Source organism: Coregonus clupeaformis, unplaced genomic scaffold, assembly GCF_020615455.1.
Source record: "Coregonus clupeaformis isolate EN_2021a unplaced genomic scaffold, ASM2061545v1 scaf3456, whole genome shotgun sequence".
NCBI classification, from domain to species: Eukaryota; Metazoa; Chordata; class Actinopteri; order Salmoniformes; family Salmonidae; genus Coregonus; species Coregonus clupeaformis.
Genome location: NW_025536910.1, coordinates 15,812 through 27,500, shown reverse-complemented (window position 1 = coordinate 27,500; position 11,689 = coordinate 15,812). Strand labels below are relative to the sequence as shown.

General features: G+C 50.3%; 1 protein-coding gene across 1 annotated transcript in view; it reads right to left on the bottom strand.

The window, feature by feature from the left end:
- LOC123490030 (death-associated protein kinase 2-like) overlaps positions 1-5,389 on the bottom strand; it is a gene marked incomplete at its 3' end in the record, with an annotated part of 14,889 nt that extends 9,500 nt beyond the window's left edge. The window contains exons 1-2 of the mRNA XM_045220267.1: positions 5,085-5,389; positions 4,549-4,712 (exon numbers count right to left, since the gene is read on the bottom strand). Coding sequence (XP_045076202.1) covers positions 4,549-4,625 — 77 coding nt within the window. The remainder of the gene's footprint in view (positions 1-4,548; positions 4,713-5,084) is intronic.
- Positions 5,390-11,689: the final 6,300 nt, after the last annotated feature.

The window sequence follows — 11,689 nt, the reverse complement described above, 5'->3', positions numbered from 1 at the left end:
ACCATGTGTCTCTACAGAATCAGATCAGACGAACGGTAGATGGGAGGGTATGTTATTTCAGTGTCAGAAAGGAAAGGTCCGTTACGTGTCAGGAGGAATCATCAGAGGATTTTCATGTATTATACAATAGAACATTTCTAATATCTGTTGCGGCAGTGTGTAAAACACTGTCTCTTTAAACCCTGTAAATAACCACGGTGCAGTCAGAAGGTGTGGTATGTTGAAGGGTTAACTCAATTTGTCCTGCAGAATGTTCAGACATTTCCTGCGAGGCGACCGGTCTATTCATAGTGGAGTGGTAATGCAGCAGTCAAGTCCATGTGACAGCATGAGCCGAGCATGACAACGCTGGGGTTTTACATCGTGCATTCACTTTCACAGACAACTAAACACATTTGAAAGACCATCAGGTGTTGTACAGACCTGTGTTGACCCGAATACGGTAGCCTATGGGAAATGCTTTGCCGCACTTGATTTAGTAGTCTGCCATGTACAATGGAACCAACGGAATAACCACACAAATGCACACTCTAAGCTAAATCAAGCGCACCTCAAATACTTCCACTCCTTAATGTCTAAGACACAGCTCTGGGGTTTTCTCCTCACATACAAACAGAGGAAAGTAAAGAAACCGAGAGGATGTGGGGAATAAAGTCAACGGTCATTCAGTGGCTGTATACCAAGTTGCACCCTACACTCTTAGAAAAGAAGGGTTCCAAAAGGCTTCTTCGGCTTTCCTCATAGGAGAACCCTGTTCAGTTCCAGGCAGAACTATTTTGGGTTCCATGTAGAACCCTCTGTGTAAAGGGTTCTACATGGAACTCAAAAAATATTCTACCTGGAACCAAAAAGGGTTCTTCAAAGGCTTCTCCTATGGGGACAGCCGAACAAACCCTTTTAGGTTCTAGATAGCAGCTTTTTTTTTTTTTTTGAAGAGTGTATTCCCTATATAGTGCACTGCTTATGCCCAGGGCCCATAGGGGATAGGGTGCCATTTGGGATGCGAACAGTGATTGTGTCTCCATGTGTTTTTCCTCTACTGTCAGTACAGTGAGGTAAAGGAAAGCTCCACTTCCTCATTCATGGTGTAGCTGTGTGAGTAGACATAAACACAGACCTCTAAAGATAGAAGGAAGCCATCTTGAAACAGCAGCGTGAGGGGTGACTGCCTGCCAGCTCAGCTGCCTCTAGAGAAGTGACTTCAAATAAACTACTGGGTCACTGAGTACAGCCTGAGTGCTTTGAGAACCTGGTCAGTACAAGGAGTGTCTCCTGAGTGGCGCAGTGGTCTAAGGCACTGCATCGCAGTGCTAACTGTGCCACTAGAGATCCTGGTTCGAATCCAGGCTCTGTCGCAGCCGGCCGCGACCGGGAGACTCATGGGCGGCGCACAATTGGCCCAGTGTCGTCCAGAGTAGGGGAGGGAATGGCCGGCAGGGATGTAGCTCAGTTGATAGAGCATGGCGTTTGCAACGCCAGGGTTGTGGGTTCGATTCCCACGGGGGGCCAGTATAAAAAAATATGTATTCACTAACTGTAAGTCGCTCTGGATAAGAGCGTCTGCTAAATGACTAAAATGTAAATGTAAAAGGAAAAAGCTATGTTACCTCAACCAATATTCCCTTAATCTCTTTCAAACATCTAGTTTTCAACCTTGTTGATTTCCGGACTGGGTAAAGCTACAAAAAGGGAAGTTGCACATAGCGGCTAATGGCCTGTAGTGATGAGCTGCATGTCTATGGCCATATTATAAGATTCACGTTGTGGTCTTCTAATATGAACCACAACGGCACAACACATTGTGAGGCAGCACGAAAGGAAGCCTTTTAAACAGTGCTTTCAGCTACGTCATATCGCTGAGTCTACCTTTAAACAGGTCTTGCAGTTATGTCATTTCGCTGAGTCTACCTTTAAACAGGTCTTTCAGCTACGTCATATTGCTGAGTCTATCTTTTAAACAGTGCTTTCAGTTACGTCATTTCGCTGAGTCTACCTTTAAACAGTAGAAGCTGTTAAGGAGCTTTTTTGTCCTAGACTTGGTGCTCCGGTACCGCTTGCCGTGCGGTAGCAGAGAGAACAGTCTATGATTTGGGTGACTGGAGTCTTTGACAATTTTTTGGGGCTTCCTCTGACACCGCCTAGTATAGAGGTATAGAGGAAGCTTGGCCCCAGTGATGTACTGGGCAGTACGCACTACCCTCTGTAGCACCTTACGGTCAGATGCCGAGCGGTTGCCATACCAGGTGGTGATGCAACCGGTCAGGATGCTCTCGATGGTGCAGCTGTATAACTTTTTGAGGATCTGGGGACCCATGCCAAATCTTTTCAGTCTCCTGAGTGGGAAAAGGTGTTGTCGTGCCCTCTTCACAACTGTCATATCGCTGAGTCTACCTTTAAACAGGTCTTTCATCTATAAGACTATTCACACAGATACATCTGTAAGGACAGCCTGAGTATTCACACAGACACATCTGTAAGGATTCAACAACATCTGAATGCACTGATGCAGGATAATACCAGTGTCATCTCAGCTGTAGATATAACATCCGGAAAGTTCCTTTTCGTCTATACAGAACAGTGTTTGTGAAGGTAGCAAGTAACAACACAAGTGACACAACCCCATCCACTGTCATGTCAACAGAGCAACCCCATCCACTGTCATGTCAACAGAGCAACCCCATTCACTGTCACGTCAATAGAGCAACCCCATCCACTGTCATGTCAATAGAGCAACCCCAATTCACTGTCATGTCAATAGAGCAACCCCATTCACTGTCATGTCAATAGAGCAACCCCATTCACTGTCATGTCAATAGAGCAACCCCAATTCACTGTCATGTCAATAGAGCAACCACATTCACTGTCACGTCAATAGAGCAACCCCATTCACTGTCATGTCAATAGAGCAACCCCAATTCACTGTCATGTCAATAGAGCAACCCCCATTCACTGTCATGTCAATAGAGCAACCCCATTCACTGTCATGTCAATAGAGCAACCCCAATTCACTGTCATGTCAATAGAGCAACCACATTCACTGTCATGTCAATAGAGCAACCACATTCACTGTCATGTCAATAGAGCAACCATATTCACTATCATGTTAATAGAGCAACCCCATTCACTGTCATGTCAATAGAGCAACCCCAATTCACTGTCATGTCAATAGAGCAACCCCATTCACTGTCATGTCAATAGAGCAACCCCATTCACTGTCATGTCAATAGAGCAACCCCATTCACTGTCATGTCAATAGAGCAACCCCATTCACTGTCATGTCAATAGAGCAACCCCATCCACTGTCATGTCAACAGAGCAACCCCATCCACTGTCATGTCAACAGAGCAACCCCATTCACTGTCATGTCAATAGAGCAACCACATTCACTGTCATGTCAATAGAGCAACCCCATCCACTGTCATGTCAATAGAGCAACCATATTCACTGTCATGTCAATAGAACAACCCCATTCACTGTCATGTCAATAGAGCAACCCCATTCACTGTCATGTCAACAGAGCAACCCCATTCACTGTCATGTCAATAGAACAACCCCATTCACTGTCATGTCAATAGAGCAACCCCATTCACAGTCATGTCAATAGAGCAACCCCATCCACTGTCATGTCAACAGAGCAACCCCATCCACTGTCATGTCAACAGAGCAACCCCATTCACTGTCATGTCAATAGAGCAACCCCAATTCACTGTCATGTCAATAGAGCAACCCCATCCACTGTCATGTCAATAGAGCAACCACATTCACTGTCATGTCAATAGAGCAACCCCATTCACTGTCATGTCAACAGAGCAACCCCATTCACTGTCATGTCAATAGAACAACCCCATTCACTGTCATGTCAATAGAGCAACCCCAATTCACTGTCATGTCAATAGAGCAACCCCATCCACTGTCATGTCAATAGAGCAACCACATTCACTGTCATGTCAATAGAGCAACCACATTCACTGTCATGTCAATAGAACAACCCCAATTCACTGTCATGTCAATAGAGCAACCCCATTCACTGTCATGTCAACAGAGCAACCCCATCCACTGTCATGTCAATAGAGCAACCCCAATTCACTGTCATGTCAATAGAGCAACCACATTCACTGTCATGTCAATAGAGCAACCCCATCCACTGTCATGTCAATAGAGCAACCATATTCACTGTCATGTCAATAGAACAACCCCATTCACTGTCATGTCAATAGAGCAACCCCATTCACTGTCATGTCAACAGAGCAACCCCATTCACTGTCATGTCAATAGAACAACCCCATTCACTGTCATGTCAATAGAGCAACCCCATTCACAGTCATGTCAATAGAGCAACCCCATCCACTGTCATGTCAACAGAGCAACCCCATCCACTGTCATGTCAATAGAGCAACCCCATTCACTGTCATGTCAATGTGCACCTACGACTTTTGACCCTCAAAGGTTTCCTCTAAGTGCTCCATAATGTGACGTGGTTTAAGGGACGAGATATGCATTACAATAGAATAGAACAGAATACAATGTAACTTCATTATAATAGTGTACCTTCCTAATTCTTCTCCGATGTGGTAGAAATCCTCCACTCTCTGCTGCTTGAACAGGGCCATGCCTGCAGTCTTCATTGACGGGGATGATGATGTGGTGATGATGTGTAATATCGCTGTTAGTCCCGGACGGGGTTCTCTATTCCTCCATTATAGGAGTAAACCCTGTCATAAAAGACCACAATATATTCATAATAGTTCAGCAGGGTCCGTGTTGCGTCTGCTTGGAGTAGCACAATAAGAATCAGAATCAGAGAAACGTTTAGCCTACATACAAACCTCTCTTTTTAATGATCATGACAATATAGTCATTATGACTAGAAAGTGTTATAACTAGTGTTATTCCTACTACCACTCCTAGACTGTATGCCAACTCTTAAAAGCGACATAATGCAGGCACATTTGATGGAACTTCATAGCCTGCATCGCCAAATATCAAGGACATTGTGTAGCGCAAGACACTAGCTGACGCATACAGATAAACCATTAGAATAATGTTAAATAGGTAGAAATATAGCGCCATTTAAAAGGTCTTACCATGTTGAAGTTACTGTCAAAGCGTGTCCACAAACTTCTACGTTCACTCTTGTTTTTTTTTCGAAGTCTATGGAGCACACAGTAAACCGCATTTCTCTGCTGACCAGGCGCACTCTCAGGTTCCCGGTAACTTCTCTACTGACCAGGCGCACTCTCAGGTTTCCGGGGCGATCTTGCGCCAAACTAAATGTCACTTGTTAACACGCGCGTGAGCCGCCTTCCCTGAGCGTGTTTTCAAAGTTAAAAATAAAAGTGTGTGTGTGTGTGTCCTTTCTCTTCCACTGCGTATAACATACAATGACTGTACAAAACATTAAGAACACCTGCTCTTTCCATGACTGACCAGGTGAATCCAGGTTAAAGCTAATGTATGATCCCTTATTGGTGTCACTTGTTAAATCCACTTCAGTCTGTGTAGATGAAGAGGAGGAGATAGGTTGAAGAAGGATTTTTAAGCCTTGAAACAAATTGAGGCATGGATTGTGTATGTGTGCCGTTCAGAGGGTGAATGGGCAAGACAAAAGTACAGGGTACGGTAGTAGGTGCCAGGCCCACTGGTTTGTGTCAAGAACTGCAATGCTGCTGGGTTCTTCATGCTCAATAGTTTCCCGTGTGTATTAAGAATGGTCCACCACCCAAAGGACATCCAGCCAACTTGACACAACTGTGGAAAGCATTGGAGTCAACATGGGCCAGCATCCCTGTGGAACGCTTTCGACACCTTGTAGAGTCCACGCCTCGACGAATTGATGCTGTTCTGAGGGCAAAAGGGGGTGCAACTCAATATTAGAAAGGTGTTCCTAAAATTGTGTACATTCAGTGTACATAGTACACATAGCATAGTATAGTATAGTATAGTATAGTATTCTATTATCGCACTGCTTTGCTTTATCTTGGCCAGGTCGCAGTTGTAAATGAGAACTTGTTCTCAACTGGCTTCTTACCTGGTTAAATAAAGGTGAAATAAAAATAAATAAATAAATAGTAAGGAGTGTTGAAAAGCCCTGCCATGTGGTGTAGTGTAGTAACTATGCCACAAGAGGGCAGAATAGCACTAGGACATTAACACAGACACCATCACCTCGTTATAATACTGCATCAGGTATAGGCTTCTAATGGAATTAATTTAGATTCAGAAAGTCAAAGTGCTGGTAGAGAGAGAGAGAGAGAGAGAGAGAGAGAGAGAGAGAGAGAGAGAGAGAGAGAGAGAGAGAGAGAGAGAGAGAGAGAGATTTTCAGAAAGGAGCAGATATGTAAGCACATTAAGTTTCTAACCACAATAGTCCCAGTGGATCAGGAGAGGACCGATGACAGATGGGTCCAGGTAGTGGATCAGGAGAGGACCGATAACAGATGGTTCCAGGTAGTGAATCAGGAGAGGTCTGATGACAGATGGGTCCAGGTAGTGGATCAGGAGAGGACTGATGACAGATGGGTCCAGGTAGTGGATCAGGAGAGGACTGATGACAGATGGGTCCAGGTAGTGAATCAGGAGAGGTCTGATGACAGATGGGTCCAGGTAGTGAATCAGGAGAGGTCTGATGACAGATGGGTCCAGGTAGTGGATCAGGAGAGGACTGATGACAGATGGGTCCAGGTAGTGGATCAGGAGAGGACTGATGACAGATGGGTCCAGGTAGTGGATCAGGAGAGGACCGATGACAGATGGGTCCAGGTAGTGAATCAGGAGAGGTCTGATGACAGATGGGTCCAGGTAGTGGATCAGGAGAGGACTGATGACAGATGGGTCCAGGTAGTGGATCAGGAGAGGACTGATGACAGATGGGTCCAGGTAGTGGATCAGGAGAGGACTGATGACAGATGGGTCCAGGTAGTGGATCAGGAGAGGACCGATGACAGATGGGTCCAGGTAGTGAATCAGGAGAGGACTGATGACAGATGGGTCCAGGTAGTGGATCAGGAGAGGACTGATGACAGATGGGTCCAGGTAGTGGATCAGGAGAGGACCGATGACAGATGGGTCCAGGTAGTGGATCAGGAGAGGACCCCGATGACAGAGGTGGTGTAAATGACAGAGAACAGGTAATAGAAGAGAATCAACCAATGGTATCAGATTCTGTACTCTGGGTAAATGTAATTACAGTGTTATGTATTGATATCGATGCTGGGAAGACTGGAGTGTCCCTCATATTATGGGATAGATCACATTTCATCTATCCAGCAGAGAACACAGTGAAAACATCACAATGTTTGTCAGCTTGGTTTCAGGCTTATTTTCTTATTTTATGCCAATGTAAGTTCATCTGTTTATTTGTGGTTATTTAATGGAGATACAGACAGACAGACTAAACATAATACAGGGGTTATTTAACGGGAGACAGACAGACTAAACATAATACAGGGGTTATTTAATGGGAGACAGACAGACAGACAGACTAAACATAATACAGGGGTTATTTAATGGGAGACAGACAGACAGACAGACTAAACATAATACAGGGGTTATTTAATGGGAGACAGACAGACAGACAGACTAAACATAATACAGGGGTTATTTAATGGGGATACAGACAGACAGACAGACAGACAGACTAAACATAATACAGGGGTTATTTAACGGGATACAGACAAACAGACAGACACACTAAACATAATACAGGGGTTATTTAATGGGAGACAGACAGACAGACAGACAGACTAAACATAATACAGGGGTTATTTATTTTAGGGTTGGCAGAAACGTTTCCCCATATCCAGATATAATCAAAGTCAATAAGAAGAGTTAAAACGCAAACCAGTGTGGTGCTACATAGGCCCATATTACCACCTGTCAGGAGCCAATGAAACAGCCTTTGTATGTGTCACTGTCAATCTAGATTGCTTAATGAAACACCTGTCAGCATCATGTCTCCAGATGAATTTGGCTGCTGAGTTCTGTTAAAAAGTCTAACTCGTGATCTGTTCTGTTATTAAAAACCTTTTACTGAAGTATCAGGGGCCACTGTCAGGGGTCACACAGTGTTTCTGGGTCGTCTTAAACAAAATCTAGTTTGATACAAAGTACACACCTCACACACATGGTTATGGGCTTAAAGACGGAAGACCCCTGGACCACGGCAGATACAGAGACCCCTGGACCACGGCAGATACAGAGACCCCTGGACCACGGCAGATACAGAGACCCCTGGACCACGGCAGATACAGAGACCCCTGGACCACGGCAGATACAGAGACCCCTGGACCACGGCAGATACAGAGACCCCTGGACCACGGCAGATACAGAGACCCCTGGACCACGGCAGATACAGAGACCCCTGGACCACGGCAGATACAGAGACCCCTGGACCACGGCAGATACAGAGACCCCTGGACCACGGCAGATACAGAGACCCCTGGACCACGGCAGATACAGAGACCCCTGGACCACGGCAGATACAGAGACCCCTGGACCACGGCAGATACAGAGGCCCCTGGACCACGGCAGATACAGAGGCCCCTGGACCACGGCAGATACAGAGGCCCCTGGACCACGGCAGATACAGAGACCCCTGGACCACGGCAGATACAGAGGCCCCTGGACCACGGCAGATACAGAGGCCCCTGGACCACGGCAGATACAGAGGCCCCTGGACCACGGCAGATACAGAGGCCCCTGGACCACGGCAGATACAGAGGCCCCTGGACCACGGCAGATACAGAGGCCCTGGACCACGGCAGATACAGAGGCCCCTGGACCACGGCAGATACAGAGACCCCTGGACCACGGCAGATACAGAGGCCCCTGGACCACGGCAGATACAGAGGCCCCTGGACCACGGCAGATACAGAGGCCCCTGGACCACGGCAGATACAGAGGCCCCTGGACCACGGCAGATACAGAGGCCCCTGGACCACGGCAGATACAGAGGCCCCTGGACCACGGCAGATACAGAGGCCCCTGGACCACGGCAGATACAGAGGCCCCTGGACCACGGCAGATACAGAGGCCCCTGGACCACGGCAGATACAGAGGCCCCTGGACCACGGCAGATACAGAGGCCCCTGGACCACGGCAGATACAGAGGCCCCTGGACCACGGCAGATACAGAGGCCCCTGGACCACGGCAGATACAGAGGCCCCTGGACCACGGCAGATACAGAGGCCCCTGGACCACGGCAGATACAGAGGCCCCTGGACCACGGCAGATACAGAGGCCCCTGGACCACGGCAGATACAGAGGCCCCTGGACCACGGCAGATACAGAGGCCCCTGGACCACGGCAGATACAGAGGCCCCTGGACCACGGCAGATACAGAGACCCCTGGACCACGGCAGATACAGAGGCCCTGGACCACGGCAGATACAGAGGCCCCTGGACCACGGCAGATACAGAGACCCCTGGACCACGGCAGATACAGAGACCCCTGGACCACGGCAGATACAGAGACCCCTGGACCACGGCAGATACAGAGACCCCTGGACCACGGCAGATACAGAGACCCCTGGACCACGGCAGATACAGAGACCCCTGGACCACGGCAGATACAGAGACCCCTGGACCACGGCAGATACAGAGACCCTGGACCACGGCAGATACAGAGACCCCTGGACCACGGCAGATACAGAGACCCCTGGACCACGGCAGATACAGAGACCCCTGGACCACGGCAGATACAGAGACCCCTGGACCACGGCAGATACAGAGACCCCTGGACCACGGCAGATACAGAGACCCCTGGACCACGGCAGATACAGAGACCCCTGGACCACGGCAGATACAGAGACCCCTGGACCACGGCAGATACAGAGGCCCTGGACCACGGCAGATACAGAGGCCCCTGGACCACGGCAGATACAGAGGCCCCCTGGACCACGGCAGATACAGAGGCCCCTGGACCACGGCAGATACAGAGGCCCCTGGACCACGGCAGATACAGAGGCCCCTGGACCACGGCAGATACAGAGGCCCCTGGACCACGGCAGATACAGAGGCCCCTGGACCACGGCAGATACAGAGGCCCCTGGACCACGGCAGATACAGAGGCCCCTGGACCACGGCAGATACAGAGGCCCCTGGACCACGGCAGATACAGAGGCCCCTGGACCACGGCAGATACAGAGGCCCCTGGACCACGGCAGATACAGAGGCCCCTGGACCACGGCAGATACAGAGGCCCCTGGACCACGGCAGATACAGAGGCCCCTGGACCACGGCAGATACAGAGGCCCCTGGACCACGGCAGATACAGAGGCCCTGGACCACGGCAGATACAGAGGCCCCTGGACCACGGCAGATACAGAGGCCCCTGGACCACGGCAGATACAGAGGCCCCTGGACCACGGCAGATACAGAGACCCCTGGACCACGGCAGATACAGAGGCCCCTGGACCACGGCAGATACAGAGGCCCCTGGACCACGGCAGATACAGAGACCCCTGGACCACGGCAGATACAGAGGCCCCTGGACCACGGCAGATACAGAGGCCCCTGGACCACGGCAGATACAGAGGCCCCTGGACCACGGCAGATACAGAGGCCCCTGGACCACGGCAGATACAGAGGCCCCCTGGACCACGGCAGATACAGAGGCCCCTGGACCACGGCAGATACAGAGGCCCCTGGACCACGGCAGATACAGAGGCCCCTGGACCACGGCAGATACAGAGGCCCCTGGACCACGGCAGATACAGAGGCCCCTGGACCACGGCAGATACAGAGGCCCCTGGACCACGGCAGATACAGAGGCCCCTGGACCACGGCAGATACAGAGGCCCCTGGACCACGGCAGATACAGAGGCCCCTGGACCACGGCAGATACAGAGGCCCCTGGACCACGGCAGATACAGAGGCCCCTGGACCACGGCAGATACAGAGGCCCCTGGACCACGGCAGATACAGAGGCCCCTGGACCACGGCAGATACAGAGGCCCTGGACCACGGCAGATACAGAGGCCCCTGGACCACGGCAGATACAGAGGCCCCTGGACCACGGCAGATACAGAGGCCCCTGGACCACGGCAGATACAGAGGCCCCTGGACCACGGCAGATACAGAGGCCCTGGACCACGGCAGATACAGAGACCCCTGGACCACGGCAGATACAGAGACCCCTGGACCACGGCAGATACAGAGACCCTGGACCACGGCAGATACAGAGACCCCTGGACCACGGCAGATACAGAGACCCCTGGACCACGGCAGATACAGAGACCCCTGGACCACGGCAGATACAGAGACCCCTGGACCACGGCAGATACAGAGACCCTGGACCACGGCAGATACAGAGACCCTGGACCACGGCAGATACAGAGACCCCTGGACCACGGCAGATACAGAGACCCCTGGACCACGGCAGATACAGAGACCCTGGACCACGGCAGATACAGAGACCCCTGGACCACGGCAGATACAGAGACCCCTGGACCACGGCAGATACAGAGACCCCTGGACCACGGCAGATACAGAGACCCCTGGACCACGGCAGATACAGAGACCCCTGGACCACGGCAGATACAGAGACCCCTGGACCACGGCAGATACAGAGGCCCCTGGACCACGGCAGATACAGAGGCCCCTGGACCACGGCAGATACAGAGGCCCCTGGACCACGGCAGATACAGAGGCCCCTGGACCACGGCAGATACAGAGGCCCCTGGACCACGG